Source organism: Myodes glareolus, chromosome 8 (genome assembly GCF_982192425.1).
Source record: "Myodes glareolus chromosome 8, mMyoGla1.1, whole genome shotgun sequence".
In the NCBI taxonomy this organism is placed as follows: domain Eukaryota; kingdom Metazoa; phylum Chordata; class Mammalia; order Rodentia; family Cricetidae; genus Myodes; species Myodes glareolus.
The window spans coordinates 12,740,204-12,760,374 of NC_142033.1; the positions used below are offsets into that span (position 1 = coordinate 12,740,204).

The following is a 20,171-nucleotide window of genomic DNA, read 5'->3' on the forward strand; positions in this document are numbered from 1 at the left end:
TTGACCCTTCCAAAGTGCTCTTCCCTCTACCTCCCCCGGTGACTGTACTGTCACCTTCTCTCATTTGTTTTAGAGTGCTGGTTTCTGTGTTTAAAATGGTTCCTGGGCAAAGTGAAGTCTAGAGTTCACAAGTTCAAGGCTATGATTTCCTTACAAAGAAATCCTGTGTTAGATAATTTTCATTTTGGCCTGAGTTTGAGATAATAACATGCTAATGAATCACTAATATACACTAAATAAGGTGTCTTTAATCACAAATACACATAGGTCAAGGCACATATATAAATCGGCCAACAAAATAATGTCGTGAACCAAGGCTTAAGAGGTATATCTAACCTGTCATTTCCGCTGGAAGTAATGACCCAATATTTGCTGAGCCCATGTTCATTCCGACTTTTGAACACAACCAATTACACAGAGAAAGACAGACCGGTTCATTCAAGACGAGGGGTCTCCCTAAATGGAACACATCTTCAAACACACCTCAGATGACAGCAAAGTCTGTCAATTACCAACTAATCATCCTGAAATGCGAACCAACCTTGTGCTTAAACACCCTGCCCAACCTGCAGAATTACTAAGAGTAAAATAAGTATTATTTCAGTCAGTTGTGTATTCTAGAAAGGGAAGACCTGTATCCGGGAAGAAAGCCTAGGTAGGAGCCATGATGTACAGACAGGAAATCCCATAGTTCCTGAGAGTTTCTTCAACCTTTATTTCCATCTATGACTTGATCACGCATTAAAACTAAGTAAGTAAGAAGGTATTTTGAGGTTTTTGTGTTCTTTGTTTTTGGTACAGGGTCTCTCTCTGTAACCTGATGTCCTGGAACTTGTTAGGTGGACCCACAGAGATCCACCTGTCTGGGATTAAAGGAGACCATCACCAGGTCCTAAAATCAATGAAATAAATCTTAATGAGGCAGAAATCAAAAGGTAAAGTGCTTGCCAAACAGTCATCAGGACCTAAGTTCAGATCCCCAGCTCCCATGTAAGAGCTGAGCACTGAGGTCTTCTGCAACCCCAGCGCTGGCAGGAGAGGAAGGCAGACGGACTGCTGGAGCTCACAGGCTAGCCAGTCTAGCCAAACACATGGGTCCCATGTCTCAAAAACTAAGGTGGAGAGCAACTGAGGAAAGCACTTGACATTACTCCACACACAAGAGTACAACAGGCATACACATGCATACAGCCACAGACACACAAACATGTACACATGAAAAACAAACACGTTCAGCACAGCCATGCTTGTTAATAACAACCTGTGGGAAAGGCCAGCACTGAAAGACTGAAGCAAAAGAATGGAATATCCAAGGCTTTCCTAGTAACTTGGAAGGACTCTGTCTCAAAACTTTAAAAGGTAAAAAGTCTGGTAATATGGTCCTGCCTTCAATCTCTACTATCACACACACAGAGACACAGAGACACACAGACACACACACAGACAGACAGACACACACACACACACACCACAAACAAACACTACAACAGTGATATCAGTGCTTTGCTACTGAGTGTGAGGTAAGACAGGGCATGTTAAAATTTAGTCTATTGGTGATGCGCTAGTACTGTCACAATACTAAGTAAAAGACATAACCTGGAACTCAGCAAGGAGGGATAGCACTATCTAAGCTACACTTCAGTGAACTACTAAACAACTGGACGGTCAGTGTGGGAGTTAATAGCCACCAACGCTCAACACCTACACCCCAACTTAACACCTGAAATTCACAGGGCATCAAGAGCTAGCAAAGTTGGCACTGCAGCCAAGCTATCAAAGCCGCTCACAGACACGCTCTGGAAATCCGGCAATCCCTTCCCTCCCCTGCACCAAGGTTCAGAAAGGGCGGCTATCCTGAGCAAGTGCTTGCACACAATGACACACATCCCTGATAACATTAAGTTTGTTTTTCCTTTATTTTATAGACCTGAAGCCCTTAGCTTTTTACCGCACTGATTTCCTATTGTTCATGGAGTTTCAAAAATACAAATGGAATCTGTCTTGTTCCCAAACCATGTCAACATCTAACTAGCAAATCAGAACATCAAAACGTCTCCCTACAGTCTTTTTTTTTTTAGTTTTATTTTTTAAAATCATTTACTTATCAACGAGAACTATTTCTCATGGATTTTTCAACGTATCAATATCTTGCATTCAAAACTTCAAAGTCAATGTAATAAGAAATCAGAAAGTATTTTCTACAAGCAAATTGCACCAGAAATACAAAACTAAAGCCTAGCGCTTTTTTAATCATGGAGTAAACTTCCTTTTGTACCTAGACTTTTACCTGCTGCCATAGCCTCTATCAAACAATGAAAGAGCCACCAAAAACCTCACAAGGGAAAGTTAAACTGGTCGCCGTTTAGAGTACTAACAAAATGACACGCTGGGCGGACAAAACCAGGACCTTGTCCCAGGGAGAAGATACTACACAACACAGATAAACGCACTTCAAGTTTACTCCCACCCACCTCCGCCCCAAGCAACCACTTAACTGAATTCGGAGACGATGCCAACACACATACCCATTATCTGCGCACACACACAACCAGATACAGATGGGCTTGGGAGTCCTGTTTTGTTTGGGAATTTTAGCAGCAACAAACCCCAAACAAACCGCAGCGTGTACGGGATCCACTGCCCTGCGCGTCGGGGAGGCTGGGACCCAAGAGCAAGGCAGGACAGCCGCCAGAGCCACAGCTGGCAGAGCAGTGTCCCAGCAGTGCTCCATCTGACCCTCTCTAATGAGTCACGGGTCCAATCATGACACCACATCACTTACTGGGACGGCTTCTATTTCTTCCCTCGCGCCAGTAAGAACAGAAAACGATTTCAAACTCCAGAGACAGGCAGACAACCGTGCCCGCACCGGGGCCGCCAGCGGTTTCGAGCCCGAGCCACTCAACCAGCCGCCGGGCTGGCCCCTCAGCCACCGCCACACCCGGGGCCTCCCTCACCTGCCTCCCGCCGCGCCCGTCGCCCGTACCTTCGGCCAGCGTCTCCTCCAGGGTGACCTGATAGCGGCCGACGGTGAACACCCGGACCCCCATGGACGAGCTTGCGAAGCCGCCGCCGAGCCCGGCTCCCGCGGCCCCGCCAGCCGCCGCCCCTCCGCCGCTGCCCTCCGACTTGGGCATCCGAGAGAACTTCTTCATGGTCCCGCCGACGCGCTGGAGGGCACCAGGAGGGCACAAGGTCGCGCGCGACGGCGAGAGACCGGACCCGCGCCACACGGAGCGCGGCGGGGCGCGGCCGATCGTCCGTGAGGGGTCGCCGCCCTTCCTCCGCGCGCAGGAACGAGCGAGCTAGCGACGGTGCACAGCGGCTCGCCCGCTTCACATTCCGCGCGTCCCGAACGCTCAGCCCCGGCCGCCCGCCCGCTCGCCAGCCGGCTAGCCCGCTGCAGCGGCCCCGGCGCCCGCAGAGCGCGGCGGGGAGGGCGGGGCCGGGGCGGGGCCGGGGCGGGGCCTGGCGCGCGGGGCGCGAGCCGCCGGGGAAGAGGGAGGGGCCGGGCGAGGTGGGCGTGGCGGCCGAGCCTCGCGGCCTGCGCACCCAGGAGACCGCAGCCCGCCGGCGCCCCGCTCCGACCGACGCCGCCCGCCTCTTGCGGCAGTTGGGAGGGGGTGAGGTGCCGGTGCCAACCTCTGGCAGAGCCGGGCGCCTCGCGCAGGCGCGCTGCTCGCCCCGCCGGAAGTGACGGTTCCGGCCCGTGTCACGTGGAAGAGAAATGGGGTGTGGGGGGGCATCACGGTGGGGGCTGGGGATAGCAGTGGAGTCCGGAGTTCCCGGTAGTAACGGGAGGTGCTCCTAACGCGGCTCAGTGAGGCGGCTCGGGTCGGGATGGTGGGCGTCGCTCCGGGGTCTTAGAAATGCCTCCAGCAGCTTGACCCACTCGGGAAAGATCCCGCTTCGAGTCGCAGCCCGTTTGCCCGACTCTCTCCCTAGAGAATCGGTGTTCCGGGCGCCCCCGAGCGTGGGCGGAAGAGCGACGCGGAGCTCGCAGGTTCCCGTAAGGCGACTTGCAAAGCCCAGGTGTCCTCGCACTGTAGCGGATGTTTGAAGCGTTCTGCGGTTTAAGCATCACTTAGGAGAGCGCTTTAAAAAGCCCTCTGTGTGCCCTGTGGGAGCCGTGCGCTTGCTTGCGTTCAGGACAGGTATTAGATCATTTTTAAAGATCGTTAATCGCTATAACCTAGGAAAACTTCATTCAGTCACCCAAGGGCACGCAGCTGACCGGGGGCATTGAAATTCTTATTTACTCACTTTTGGCCATTCTGAAAAAGTAGGTTAGGATCAGATCCTTAGAATCCGGCAGGTTTAGGACGGTTGAGAAGCCGCAGTTTCTGGTCCCACCCTAAAAAAATTGACCTATCTGAAAAAGAATGCCGCGTTGCTCCACTTTCATAAACTGCGGGAGTCTCATGCCTGCGGGGCGGGCATGTGGACAGAAGACGTTGGGGAGTGGAAGGGATGGCAAAATATAGAGAATGTGAAAAGAGAAGGGGATTCTCGCTCAGGCCCACTTTCTGATGGTTTCACTTTGTGGAGGTGGAGTCAAATGTAGCCTGAGCTGGCCTGGGACTCATTGCACACCCTAGTCGGTCTTGAACTTGTGATTGTCTTTTCTCCGCCACTATGTCCCAAGTACTGGGATTATGATCATGTGTCACTACCAGGCCTCCATTGTTTATATATGTAGAAAGCAGGTTTCTTGCTGTGAAACAGGAACACCATTCGAGTTCGAGACCAGCCTGGAGTGCGCGGCAAGATCCTTTTTACTGAAGAAGGGGAAAAAAGTAATTGTGCTGAAAAATTCCAATTTTTTAAACCAAAATCTAGATTTTTTTTTCCACCTCGAATGTAGCATTTTTTCAGTTTTCTCAAATATAGACCTGGTAGTGTTTCCAGACGCTCTAGCACACATGTGAAGGCAGTAGGGAATGTGACTAAGCAGAAGACTTTCCGCTTATAGTCCTCCGTTCTTCTTCTCTGCTATTTGAAGAGAAGCCGTTTCTCCAACGCTCAAGCACGGCCCCAGATTTAGGCATTTCTGCTGCATAACCCACTAAAGTGACATTCTTCATCCAAAGGCCTGACCTTTAAAGAACATTCCAGCTCAGTGGAAGCCGGATTAGATGTCAGATGATTGATGGGCTGTGGCACTTGGGAGTTTCCATTTAGAAATGAGCTGGCCATGTTCCTAACTGAGGAGTCACTGAAGTTACACTCCTCTGACAGTTGTGTTTTTCAGGCAGAATACTGGAGAAATTTAGTCACTCCGTGTAATCCAGAACTGGATTTTCAGCTCAACAAGCAGTTTGGGCCTCGTACAACTTAACCTCATCAGAGAACAAGAATAGAATTGGCAATCATGGTGCCATCCTTGTTTTGATGAGGAAAATCAGTTCCTCGAACACGCGTAGCTTGACTTTGGAACTGGAAAGTTAGGGTTTAGGACCGAGCTGAAAACTGAGGACACCACCAAGGCATGGTTGAGTTGTCAGCAAATATGAAATCTTAATGTCCTCTGATTGTTTTTCTGTAACAGTCAATGCATGTGTTGTTTTGAAAATATCTGTATTACTAAAAGCAAATATGCCAAACACACTTTTAGCAAAAAGCAAAACAAAACAAAAAATGTGATACCTATTGTCAGGCAGCTCTCCTAGTAAGTTTGTGAGTTAAAAGTGTCTCTTTCTAAACCAATTTGTAATCACAATTGATGTGGCAACATGACAAACTGAAATCAGGAAAGACTTTTGAAAATTCTAGTCTTTTAGCTTTTTTGCAGAAATTTTATGAGCACATTAATTTCTCAATCATATACATTACTTTTACTGACTTAAAGTAGGTATGTATTCATTTTAATAACTTATTTACTGGATCATACAGTTCAGAAATACAGTAAAACATTTTCTTGATCTGGTATCAGGGTAACAGAAGGAAAAAAACTGCATAAACCCCATTGTCTGGGGCCAGCCAACAGGGCTAAATCAATCTCTCTCTCTCTCTCTCTCTCTCTCTCTCTCTCTCTCTCTCTCTCTCTCTCTCTCTCTCTCTCTCTCGGGTTTCTCTGTAGCTTTGGAGCCTGTCCTGAATATCTAGAACTCACAGAGATCCGCCTGCCTCTGCCTCCTGAGTGCTGGGATTAAAGGTGTGCACCACCACCGCCCAGCTTAAGGCTCTCTATTATACAAGTAAAAGCATGGAAGTGCAGAGGTGGCTTGGTCAACATGATGCTGCAGTACACACATGCAAACTTGTGTTTGGCTCCCGGCATCCAAATAAAAATTCAACCATGGCATCAGGTGTCTGTAACCCCCGTGCTGGAGAGTCAGAGATCATGGGATCCACAGGCCTTGCTGTCCAGCTAGTCAAACCTAATCAGTTTGCTCCAGATTTAGTAAGAGACCTATTCCCAGAGGTGGCGGATGGTTGAAGATACCTCACCATTACCTCTGGACTCCACACTAAGGAGGCAAGCATCTGGCTGACTCATTGATAGAGCCCTTACTTAACTTCTTGCGCAAATGATAGAACCCTGCCTACCATTTGAAAAGACCTATTGAAAAAAAAAGTTAATTTAAAAGTTGAGCCAAATTCAGTGTCTAAAATGCTTTTGGGTTAAACTTGTGGAATGCACTAGTAGATAGTCATCAAAACACATTTAAAATGCTCTCACATGACCTGAAAGTTATACAAATACAGAATTTAAATTCCAAGGCCCAAAGCAAACTTCTCATCAACATATAATGCTTAACATATATTTCCTGTTTTAGGATTAGGTTATTAAAATCTGGTTTATAAGAGATGCTTTACATTTTGTCTTGTAATGTTTTATGTTCCAATCTAGAATGCTTGCTTAATTAGGCACATACCATTTTCTGTGTACATCTGTGGTGTTTGTGTATGACAGAGGGCAAGACTAAGGTTTCCCCCAACATAACCAGTGACATTGCTTAGCCTGGATGTAAGGTGAGACTTTGACCCTGGCTGTTTTCATTGCTATTGTTGGGATTTGAAGGCAAGAGATGTGGGTACAGCCAACAATCCATACTCTCAGGAAGCTGAAGCAGGAGAATTGCTTGAGCTCAGGGTGTAGAATCATCCTAAGTACAAAAATAATCCTCCGGGAAGAATACTCAGTCTGTAAAGTGGCCGTCCCACAGACATGATGATATGAATTCAGATCCCCAGAACTCATGCAAAAAGCTGGGGTGGCAATGTAAGTCTGTAACCCCAGCCCTGGTGGGATGGAGGCAGGTAGGTCCCTGAAAGCCTTTGTTCACCCACCATAATTGAATCAAGCTTCAGATTCACTGAGAGAGCTTGTCTCAGACATAAAAAGTGGAGACTGGCAAGATGGCTGCATGGATAAAGGTGTTTGCATGTAAACCTAACCACCTGAGGTCAGTCTCTGCAATCTACATGCTACAAAGAGCGAACCAGGTCCTATAAATTGTCCTCTGAGCACACACACACACACACACACACACTCCTAATGTTTGAAAATATTTTTTTAACTAAAAGGTAGAGCCATTGAGATGGCTCGGCACAAGCCTAGTGACATAAAAATTTATATGCTACTAAAAGATTAATCTGATAGGAAGTTTTAAGCTATCCAGGTGTTCACAAGAATCAATAGGAAAAAAGACACAGTGGCACCTCTGATAGGAAATGTGTTTCTGCAACAGAGTTTCACCACTCTAGCTGGCAGAAAGAACATGGGAGAGCAGGACCTAAACATGAGACAGACTAAAGTTTCGTACAACAGCCAACTTTATCAGATATTCGGGCAATTTTTACTGTGAGGAAGGCACATGGGTAACAACAGCTTAAACTCACTCCGGTCTGCCACACCTGGGAGGAGCATGAGAACACATTCCAAGAAAAATTCTGTTTCAAAGACACTGAGGTCACAAGATTCATGTCATGTTTTCTTGGAGTTTTCTCGCAAGGACTCAGAATTCCCTTCACGTGACTCTGTTCCTGAGCTATGTCCCGACACTGACCGTGCTATTTTGGGGCATTTGGGGGAGAGTAGTTTTTTTTTTTTTTCCAATGATTGCTTTAGGTGAATAGGTGTTTTGCCTACATGGGTGTCTAAGCAGCATCTGCATACCTGGTGCCCTTGGGCCAGAAAAGGATGCAGGATCCCCTGGAACTGGGATTATCCACAGCTGTGAGCAATCAGGGTTCTGAGCATCGAACCCTGTTCCTCTGGAAGAGTGCTAGTAAACACGGAGCCGTCTCTCCGGTCCCATTGCCATGCTTTTAAGAACAATTTTAAGGGATCAGAAGCTTCACCCCATAAGCCTGATTGGATAGTGGTTGGAAAGGTCCGCCACGATGCTGTATGCACTTGGCATAACTCCTAAGGAGGCATGTGCCCTAAAGTGGGATGGTAGCCTCAATGCTGCCCTTCTCAATGATCCTGCTTCCTCCTGCGGCTGAGGTAGTACACTGGTGACGCCCGGAGCTACTCTAATGGGATTTGTGTTCAGTAACTTGGTAAGGCTTCAGGACAATGCTATAAGGTAGCTTCTATTATTGCCCTTAGTATGCAAATGAGATAGCTGATACATAAGACATTCGGCCACAAGCCTCAGGCCTCAGGTCCCCATGACTTGTAACAAGCTTCAAAATGGGCTCATCTGACTATGCACTTGCTCCTGACGATATGCAGACTCCTTGAAAACAAAATAGGTAACATTTCTCATTAGCTAGATGCTTACTTAACAAATACTTGCTGCAGATCTTCAATGGCTGATTATGTTGAATAATCTAGATTCAGGTTTCAGGGTTTGCATTCCTAGAACAGAAGAATGCACAGAACCATGTAATAGAGACGGGCAGGTTGGCCTGTAAGGATATTTTATTAGATGATGACACTCACTTAGAAAACTGGAACTCCGGTCTGAGGCAGGAGGACAGAAAGGAAGAGAGGGAGAGGGACAGAGGAAGCTTCTCTTGGCTTGGGAAACAATTAAGCTCTTCCTGTGGAAAAATTTTGAATCCTGCCCCACTGTGCCGGATCCACACATTCACGGCACTCACACGGATATCCACGCAAATCCGCTCAGTTGATTGACACCAAATTCAGATTTTGCTTCAGTCCTTTCTAGAATCCACACCTTACTGTAACCAAGCTTCTGTCCACTGTTGTTATGACTTTACGGGTATGAACTATTTGTTAGGTGGTGTACAAACTGATCCACAATAAGAACCCCACAGTATGTCAAGAGTCTCAGGGGGTGGCCACAGGTGGACTCGGTGTCTAGAAAATGGGTGCCGTGTGCAAACCATGGATTCAATGCCCAGCACTGAATAAAAAAGACTGGGAGGTTAGGCAGGGAGAGAGGATGAAGAAAAACAGCTTCAGCCTGCTTATGTGGTCTGCTTCACGCTCTATACATGTTACTTCCTTAATCCTCTGACAATAGGTGGCACTCAGCTGCCCCCAGCTTTCAGCAGTTTCGCTCCAGCCTTGAGTCACTTTCATTTCTTACCATGCTGTTTCAGGGCCCAGTGTTCACTTGGGCTAAGCATTGTGTTTCAACCACCTGACTCATTAGGTGACAACACGGAATTGCGAAGCCGCCTGCCCCATGAGCATTTTCTTGACCTCGGCCACCTCCCAGTCCCAGGTTAGAATATACTGGGTTCCATATTTGTACTTCCTACCAGACTTCAGACCACCAGAACAACTCTTGGCACTTCGTGACAAGGCTTCCCTTACATGTCTGTCTCCTTCCAGTGTGTCTTCTGCTAAGGCTTTATTATGGGAAAGGACTGGGCCACATCGTTTCTTGAAAACCCAGTGTTAAGCAGCATACCTAACACCAGGTGGCCATTGAACAAATGACTTGGCCAAAGGTCTAGTAAGTGGTAAAATTGGGGTTCAGGGAGACTTGAGGCCGGGTTCAGATCTCAGATCTGTCTGCGACTCCAAGATGAATTTTTGGCATCTTTCTGATACCCAAATAAACACCCCTCACCCAGGGGTGGCGGTTAACTTTTTGTATTTTGTTTTCTAATGTGGATTTTTTTTTGAGGTTGCCCTGCATTGTGAATATTAAGTAACGAGTACCAATAACAGTGCTGAACTTACAGTAGGTGACCAAACAAACCAACAAACATACAAACAAACAAAAAAGCCAAGCAGCTCTTCTCTGTTCTGCTTGACCCTGATCAAAATCATACTTGAAATCACAGCAGAAGAAGCCAAGTCACCCTACCACATGACCCTTCGTTGTTAAGTGTCTCCAGATCTGTGTGAGCAGTACCAGTTTGCTGTCATTTTGTCGGTTTATTTTTCTCCATCTTGGTAGACTGTGAACTGCGTTCATAGCCAAGGATGAGACAGGGTGGGAGCAGGATGGAGCCCCCTCCCCTGGCCCAAAGCTTCTGGGTGTAGAACTGTGGTGTTTGTATGCCTGTGCCCTTCTAAGAGACAGACATTCATGTACTGGAAGATACTGGTTGTTGTCAACCTGGACAGTTTCCTGGGTTTTTGAGGATGGTGTAAGAAATACAAGAGCTGACAAGGCTAGGAAACTGAGAGAGGATATTCTGGGAGGTGGGGGTGGGGTTCGGCTTTGTTGAAAAAACACTGGCTTTGCATCTTAAGGGCTCAAATTCAATTCCCTAGACTCACCTAAAAAGCCAGTTCTGGTGGCATATACTTGCAATTCCAGTGCTGTGAAGGCGAAGACAGGAGGAATCTTTCCTAATCGGTGAGAGTCTTTCCTAAGAGGTGAACAGCATTCCAGAGAACGACACTGAAGGCTGGTCTCCGTTCTCTACACACACGAACAGCTGGATGCATGCATGCCCTCACATATGCATTGCTGAGAATGACACTGAAGGCTGGTCTCCGTTCTCTACACACGTGAACACCCATATGCATGCATGCCCTCACACACACCTCAAATGGGAACACCTTTCTATCTGCGTTAAAAAAGGGGGGGGGAATTATATTCTGATTCTGTAGCGAAAAATATAAGGATGTAAAAATCAGGACAGATCGCTGTAAGCAATATTACCTGCGAGATAAAAATAAGTGAAAAGCTCTGAAACGTGAAGTAAAACTAAAAGCCTGGGGAAGTGATGAAAACCTGGTCCCCATGGCTCAAAAGCCACAGCCTGCATGGAGCCGATTGATTTACTAAAGCCATCTCCCCCTTGTCACCCAATTTGTTCTTGCTTTCCCTGGCCCTAAGCATTCATTCCCCCTCCTAACCATGTATTTGACGCGTTCAGCATTCTACCCTGACACACCTACAAGTCATCTCTCCAGCTTCCCCACTTCATAATATAGCATGCCTTAGAGTTCCCGCAGCCATGTGTCAGCATTCACAGCCCACCCTGTGTTTTTTAATTGGAGAACGCATGGAAGCAAATAACTGTTGAGTAAAATATAATTCATGGTTCTTTCTCCACCACTCCCCTCCCTCCCTCTCCCCTTTTCTCCTCCCTCTTTCCCACTGTCTGTCTCTCCTTCTCTGCAATGCCAGCATTAGACCCCAGAGTGTCATGTCTGAATTTAAAGATGCCACTGTGAGAGCATGGCTATCACGACTAGAAGACACTGCCGTACAGCAGCCATCTTGGTCCTCCAGTTTTTCCTTTTCTGCCCCATCTCCTGAGAGGTTCCGTGAGTCTGAGGTGTGAGGGCTGTGCTGTCGATGCCCCAGGCAGAGCTGATACAGCCCATGGTCATCATCCTCTACGTCTAACCACCCGTGAATCTCTCTGGTAGCTTTGTCTTCTACACAAAGAAGCTCCTTTGCTGAGCGGTGAGAGCGATGCCCATAGACACATGGGCATAGGGATAAGTATTCAGAATACATGTAGGAACTAATACTGATGTAGGATCTGAAACAGTAGGTTCTTCTCTAGGGTCTATGACCTCTCAGATTTACAATACCAGGCATGAATTCTCCCATTCAGTTACCTTAAGTCCAATGAAATAGCTGTTGGTGTTTTTATATTGGTAACCCCCAATATATAAATGCCACTATAGTACCCTTCGAGTATCTCGCTGTCCTGGCCTCTGTGGTCTGCAGGCTTTACACCTAGGTAGGACTCTTCTCCTTTGGTAGCTTTCCAAGTCAGCTCCAGCTCCTCCAGATCCTTTGAAGTGTGTGGTGTCTACAGCAGTAGGGTCCCACTTTCGAGTTCTGGGGGAAAAAAAACTAAGCAATGGTGGTAACTTATATTGTTAGGGAGCCTCTCGGATGCTCCCCTAACAATTCAAAAAGAGTTGTCCCTTGCCTGGCAATGGGGTTTTTGTTAGCTAGTCTATGACTTCTAGGTGAAAGTATTATTACCCAATGTGATATAATCCCATTAAACTATATGTATATCCATATGTGTATATTTTAAGTAGGTTTTTAAATAGTGTTTCTCTGTGGCTTTTTCAACAGCCTGTGTGTTGTCATCTTTCCTTCCTCCCTCCCCCTCATATTACCTTCCTGCCCCCTTCTCAGTTAAGTCTTCCCTACACCATTTCCTTTTCCCCTTCATAATACTTAGATCAGCCCCCCCCCTTTACCCTTTCTCCCCTGCTGCATTTCTACTTTTCTAGCTCCTGAGGTTACAGATTATATAATCAAATCTAAATATTCTGAGCTAGCATCCACAGATAAGAGAGACCATATGGTCTTTGTCTTTCTGTATCTAGGTTACACTACTCGGTATATTTTTCACCCACAAAATCCCAACAGTATGTTTTCCTGCATGAGACCTGCATTATAGCTATACCAGTTGACATACCAGCATGGATGGGGAACTTTCACAACACCCCTCCTTTACATGAAGAAGTTTAAGTAATCATTAGCCACTGAGAGAGAGAAAGTCCATTTTCTGCAGGGATGAGCCCCTATCCCATGGGGGTAGCCTATTGGGGTTATAAACGATAATTGCAGAAGAGCTCATAAATTCAACAGGGAGTGGAAGGGATAGAGGAGGAGCTGGAAGGGTGGAAATCCTGTCAATACAGTATATTCATGTATGAAGTTCTCAAAAACTAAAAACTAAACTGTCATTTTAATATTTTGATTTGTATTGTGGATTCAAAAAAAAGAAACACATGCATTAGGGAGACAATCAGGGTATAGATAAAGATTGATTTCATTTCACTGTTGGTTAAAGACACAAAAAGAGTACTAACTATAAATGTTTCCTCCGAAGTACCCTTGTAAAGTATAACTAGGTACTGTGTAAAGTGGGTCTAGTCATTTGTTTTATTATGGTGAAACCAGATCCCTCCTAAGTAGCAATTCTAAGCTAAAGTACATGTTGTATCTATTTACCCACTTCTTAAATTGTGCTATGTGCAAATTCCTTCTTATTGAATGTCTTCAATTATGTCATTTGCATGTTGTTACAAAAATAGTATTCAAGATAATCTCTCTATAAAGGCTAAGTATGAACAGTGTGTGGTGGCAGCTCAGGACTTAGGTGGGTGAGGCTGGAGAACTGCTCCAAATTAAACGGCAACTGGGATTACACAGTAGGTTCTGTAGCAACCTGGTCTACAGAGTGAGACCATGTAAAAACAAAACAGATAAGTCAACAGTACACCTAAACAGTGTTCAGTCTTCAGACTTCAGCATCACATCTGGTTCTGCTCCCTCTCTTATCTAAGAGCGGCAGGCCCACTTCTACCGACAGATAACAAAGGTGTTTACTGCAATAGCCCCCGTTTGATATTGACTGGTGAAGTCGTGGTGAGTCGGGGCCTCTGAAGAAACAGGAGCAATCCTGCACTCTCCAGTAACTTCAGCTTGGCAAGGGAAAGGAATTGTATAGTCGAAAGATACTTATTTGTTCTTCATACTTTGTTAACATTGTCTTTCATTTTCATGAAAACATGATATTATCCGTTGAGCTCCCACGTTGAACCCATATTATAGGTAAATGTGTTTACTGTTGTCTCAAAACTTAGGAATTTAGTATATACGTGGGTGTGCATTCAGGCAACATATTAAAAATGCTCATTCACAGGTACCTACTTCAAATTTTTACTCATGCATTAATACACTTGATCTCTGAAAACTTCTCTAATGGCTGGACAGTGCTGGCGCACACCTTTAATCCCAGAACTTGGGAGGCAGAGGCAGGTGGATCTCTATGAGTTCAAGGCCAGCCTGGTCTACAAAACGAGCTAGCAGTTTTGTAGAACGGGGCAGTCAGGAATGTTACACAGAGAAACCCTTCTCAAAAAACATAAACAAAACAAAACAAGAGAACCGAAAAACAGAAAGCAAACAAACTAAAATTTTTATACTAAACAGGATTCCTCAATTATAAATGTGACTTTTTTCTTTTTTCTTTTTTTTTTTTTTTTTTTTTTGCTTCGGGAATGGCTAAGCATATGCTGCACCATTGAGCTACTTCCTCAGTTTAAAAAAAAAGCAAAACAAAACAAATTTTGAGCTTTCCTGTTTTCTTCTCTTTTGTTTTTTTCGAGAAAAGATTTCTCTGTGCAACAGCTCTGACTTCTCTGGAATGACTTCTCTGACTTCTCTGTAGATCAGACTGGCCTCAAATCACTTGCCTCTGCCTCCCGAGTGCTGGGTTCAAAGTTGTGTGCCACCACTGACTGGGCGAACTTTCTTATCTGATATCAAGTAGATAATTAAAACACTGGAAAAGTGAAACAACAGTCATCTCTACACAATTTCTATTTTCTTTTCATTTATGCCTGTATTTTGGTAGTAGGCACAGCCCCAAGAACAAAAAGTGATATACATTTGGCTATTCTTGTGTAAGTTATTCAATTATTTAAACAAGTACTCAGTGCAGAACTGTGTACACACATATGCAGCACTATGCTAACCAAAGCGGTAAAACAGAAGGAAAGTGTGACCCCACACCTGCCGATGCAGAATCTCTACCGTGGATGTCCTGTCTCCTGTTGGTGTGTGCCTGTGTCTTCTCTACCATGGGTGTCCTGTCTCCTGTCGGCGTGTACCCATGTCTTCCTAGCATCAGCATCCTGTCTGCTGTCAGTGTGTACCAGTGTCTTCTCTAGATGGGCATCCTCTCTCCTGTCAGTGTGTACCAGTGTCTTCTCTAGATGGACATCCTGTCTCTTGTTGGTGTGTACCTGTGTCTGTCCCATTGGCTTGGTCTCTAACCTACACTCTCTCTCTTCTCACCCTCATTGTCTTGTTGCTTTTGATGCATGTACTTCATGTACATGTAGTTTCATGTAACTGTATGTCTCTAATAATGAAAATTCTTAGCAACATTATATTTTGAAAATGAATATAGCGATTTTTTATACATCAGGGAAATTGATTGAAAAATATGCCCTACCTGCATTTTGGTTACAAAATAAATTTCTATGGGACAAACATGAATGTTTTAATTTATTAAAAAACATTACGGAGGATGAATACTGAGTGGCAGAGCACTTGTCTAGTGTATGCAAGGTCCTGGTCTCAGTGTTTGGCATTACAAAAAACAAAACTTTATGAATGAAAACACATTTCCTTATTTTAAATGTTCACTTTAAATTCCTCACCTGGTAGCAGATGGAGTGGAGCATATTCATCATTCCAGCTACTGAGCTGGTTGAGATGGGAGGGTGACTTTTCTCAGCAGTGAGAAACCAGTCTAGGCAACACAGCAAGACTCCTTCTTCAGAGAAAAGAACTCCTCATCAAAAGGATCCATCATGGGTGTGGTAGTTTGAATGTAATTGGCCCCCACAAGCTCATAGGGAGTGGCACTGCTAGGAGGTGTGGTTTTGTGGGAGTGGGTGTGGCCTGTCAAAGGAAGTGTGTCACCGTGGAGGCAGGATTTGAGGTCTCATATATGCCCAAGCCTTGCCCAGTGTCTCAGACTACCTCCTGTTGCCTTTTGGCCAAGATATTATAACCCTTAGCTCCTTCTCCAGCACCATGTTTGTCTGCATGCTGCCTTCTTCCCACCATGACGATGAAAGATGAAAGCTCTGAACTGTAAGGAAGTTTTTCTTTTATAAGAGTTGTTGTGATGATGGCAACTCTTATAAGAGAAAAACTTATAAGTTCTTATAAAAGAAACTCTTCACAGCAACAGAAACCCTAACTAAGACAATGTGCAATCTAGTAGAGCATTCATTAATATTTCATGTGATTATTTCTCTATTCAAAAAAGCTAATCATGAATTCAATCTGCTGCATTACTGATAATTTATAACTATATTGGGATAATTGCTCATTAATATTTTAATTTCTAAAACTGCTGTTTTAAGTAAAATGCAAACATTATGTTGTAGTTGTTCAGTAGAAGAATTTTATCCCACCTGCCCACCAATATTCATACAGTGAGTGTAACAAAAATCAGTTTCAGGGCTTCGCTTTGTTCAGTAGTCATGAGCAGTAAATATGCTTATAATAACACACTTTCAAGAAAGTGTATTATTATTTGTAAGACACACCCACAGTAAACCAACAAGTTTCACTGCTTCCTGAACATGCAAAACAATATATTTTGTAAAGAAATACAGAAGAATACAGCTTGATTCTTTCTGTAGGTTTTACTCACTGTCAAAGAGAACAATAAAGTTTGACAATCTCACTTAAACCATCTTCTCTCAGGCAAAGGTATGTTGTCAAATAAAGGCAGGAGCATTGATTACCTTGCCTGAATTGTGATGAAGAATAGCTACTTTTCTGGGCTATTCGCATAATACATTTCAACTCCAAAGAGAAGCTCCTGAGGATACTATAGTTTTTGTTTGATTTGTTGGGTGTGTTGGTACATAGGACTTGTAAAAACTAGAAAATCTTCAAGAGTAAAAGGTAAGGACATTTTCCAGAACAGCACCTGCATCAGGTATCTCCATGTTGAACTTACACTTTTGAATTCCAATATCAAGATTATCTTTTGTAAACAGCCTGGCGCTTTTCCAATTCCTGTTCAATTTAGGATTCACCAGTCAACCAGCACTCATTCAGCCAGCACCTCTGTGTGTGACTCTGCGAGTGATTAATAAGACCCGCTCTTTTCATTCAGGGATTCCACTCTATTGACACGACCAGTGCATTCGTACCCAGTGCACGGCAGAGTGCTAAGTGCTTTAGCAGAGGTGGAAAGGGTTCTGGGAGCAAAGCAGGGGAGATTGGTGGTTAAGAAGGTGCCCAGCAGCAGTCAAGGATGGGGTGGCCTATGAGAAGGTTTTGGAGAAGACTTGAGATCCCAGTGGGGGCTGCGTACCAGATGGGCAAAATGTGCCCCAGACCTTCCATCTGATTCTCCAGCAACCTTTTCCTTATTCTTTCTTTCTATCTTTCCTTCTTTCCTTTTTTTTTTTTTAGCAGAAGGGTTAAGACAGGATTTATTTGTGTAGCCCTCAAACTCGCTCTGTAGACTAGGGTGACCTTGAACTCAGAGATCTACCTGCCTCTGCCTCCCCACACACTGGGATTAAAGGTGCATGCCACCACCACACAGGCTACTTCCTTCTTTTCCATAGCTCTCATAATACATATTGCATTTGTCATATTTATTATTTGCCTGCCCCCGCTAACCTGTGCTCTTACATTTTTGTTCATTGATCCACATATTTTCATGCCAAAAAATCCTTTGCTCATTGTGATTAGGAGATAGCTCAGTGAGTAAAAACCTGAATTTGATCGCCAGGCATGGGGATGCGTTTGTTACCCCAGTGAGGAGGCAGGCAGAGACAGGGAGATCTCTGTGGCTCACAGGCCAGTCACCCTAGCTTACTTGTTGAGTTCCAAACTGGTAACAGACTGTCCTGGCTGGTTTTGTGTCAGCTTGGCACAAGCTGGAGTCATCAGAGAGGAAGGAGCCTCCGTTGAGCGAAGGCCTCCATGAGATCCAGTTCTAAGGCATTTTCTCAATTAGTGATCAATTCCGGAGGGCACAGACCATGGTGAGTGGTGTCGTCCCTGGACTGGTGGTCCTGAGTTCTATAAGAAAGTAGCCTGAGCGAGCCAGGGGAAGCCTGTCAGTAGGCAACTCTCTGCCTACTTGTTACCCCAGCTCCCTCTCTGCATCAGCTCCTGCCTCCTCTGGTTCTCACTTCCTACAATGATGGGGTACAATGTGGAAGTGTAAGCCAAATAAACCCTTTCCTCCCCCAGCTTGCTTCTTGGTCATGGTGTTTCATGGCAGCAATAGAAATCCTAACGAAGACAGAGATCCTGTCTCAGAAAAGAAAAGAAAAAGAGTCGACGGTGTCTGAGAAACTACACACAGGATCATCCATCCTAAGGCTTCTACAAGGACACACAGAAGTAAATGCAGGGTTAGGGAGAGAGCTAAGGGAACATACGCAAAGGAATATACCTGTAAACACAGTACAACTGTCTTATTTCTGGAGGTGACCTGTAGTAGGAGACCGTTTGTTCGTTTCCCGATCACCCAGACCCGAAATAGTTACACAGAAACTGTATTAATTTAAACACTGCTTGGCCTATTAGCTCGGGATTCTTATTAATTGACTCTTATATTTTAACTTTAACCCATTCCAATTATTTTGTATTTTACCACGAGGCTCATGGTTTACCAGTAAGGTTCCAGGGTGGGCATTTTCTCCTTCAGCAGCTTCATGGCGTCTCCCTGACTCTGCCTACTCTATATCTCTGTTCAGATTTCCCACCTGGCTTTACTCTGCTAAGCCACTGGCTGAAACAGCTTTATTCATCAACCAATAAAATCAACACATATAGAGAAGGACATCCCACATCCATGACCGATTGTTCTGGGGCATGAATAAATGTCAAATTTCCAAAGATGTCTATAATTTAGTCAAAGACAATGACTACATTAAAGGAATAAGATGCAGCAGACTTTTTCTCTACTGTGATGCCACATGACTGATGACATCTACATGTCACATGACCCCACAGGCAGCCAAGTGGAACTCCTTGGATGCTATCTGTAATCCCCGGATATCTACCTAGACTCTACCTCACCTCACTCTCTCTTACTCAGTAATCAGTTCTTGACAATAAGTGAGAGTTGTGGATGTAGCTCAGTGGTGAATCAGTTTGACAGCATACGCGAGGTCCCAGACTCAGTCCTGAGCACAGAAAACAAAACCCAGTAAGTCATAATGTGTGCTGTTATTATCCCCTTAACTTGGCTGTTTACAGTATCCAACTGATTTCAGCACACTCACAACGCAGTTGTTGGTGTTGGAAGTAACAGGTGTTTATATATATAGTAATATTTCATTGGTAACTCATACTAATTTTCACAGATATTCCTGGGGAATCACCAATTCTAAGGAATCTTACAGGCAGGAAGTTTGGGCTGTGTGGCAAATAATGCAGATGTAGCTGTGGCATAGCTTCTGGTCAGCATTCTCCAAAAACAGTGGGAGCTGAGCTCTCGCCCTTAAAGTAACTGAGTATCATGGACTCAGTTTTGCTACTGAGTAGGCAGCTTTTCTCTGCTTAGCAGTAAAATCATCTGTTACTCTCTTGCTGTTTAATATCACTATTCACTGGTTCGAAAACATTTCAAATGAGAAGATTTGGAACAAGTAATTGCGGAAATCAAAGCCTGAGGCAGAATACCCTTTACCACAGGGCTTCTGCATTTCTTTCTCCAATGCAAGGAGCATGTGTGAAATTCCCACTATCGACTAACTTGCTTATATACTGGAGGCCAAAAAGAAAATTAAGGTAAGATCTTAGATTTGAAATAGATTTCATTTTTATGGATTGGCAGCCATGGCGTTGACTTTGATATCTCCTATGCAGTAGCTCTTTCATGAGATTATCTGATCAGACACTGGTCTAGAAATTTTCAGGAGAAAAAAAAATCTGATAAAATGAACAACAACTCCCCGTAGCCCATTTCATCAGATGGAGTGAGTGAAAGAGAAGATGGTGATTTAAAGGGAAACTCTTGGACCCAGCACCTTCAAATCCTCTGTGAAACGCTCCTCAAAAACAAACAAACAAACAAACAACAACAAAAACCCCTAGAGTTTTCCCTTCTAGTATTAGCAAACTTGTGCTAGGAAAAAAAAATGGAGTGCAGCTTCCTAGTCAGTGGGTAGTCCTGTAAGATCCTAAAATTCAAGTTCAAAGTCAACGAGAGACCCTCTCACACTCTCCTTAAATAAAGGCTGGCCGGGATACCTCTCCTTCCAGAATGCTAGGCCTGGAGCAGGACAGAACTCGGGAACAGCCCGA

At 44.7% G+C, this 20,171-nt stretch overlaps 1 protein-coding gene across 3 annotated transcripts in view; it reads right to left on the minus strand.

Annotated features, from left to right (window-relative positions):
* Bmp2k (BMP2 inducible kinase) overlaps positions 1–3,273 on the minus strand; it is a 96,219-nt gene extending 92,946 nt beyond the window's left edge. For 2 of the 3 annotated variants that reach the window (XM_085691600.2, XM_085691599.2), the window contains exon 1: positions 2,987–3,273. In XM_085691600.2, the coding sequence (XP_085547726.2) occupies positions 2,987–3,155 (169 nt within the window). In that variant the 5' untranslated portion in view covers positions 3,156–3,273. Of the gene's footprint in view, positions 1–2,525; positions 2,545–2,986 lie in introns of those variants that run through there. The other variant, XM_087908850.1, reaches the window with a different exon arrangement.
* Between the last annotated feature and the right edge of the window lie 16,898 nt (positions 3,274–20,171).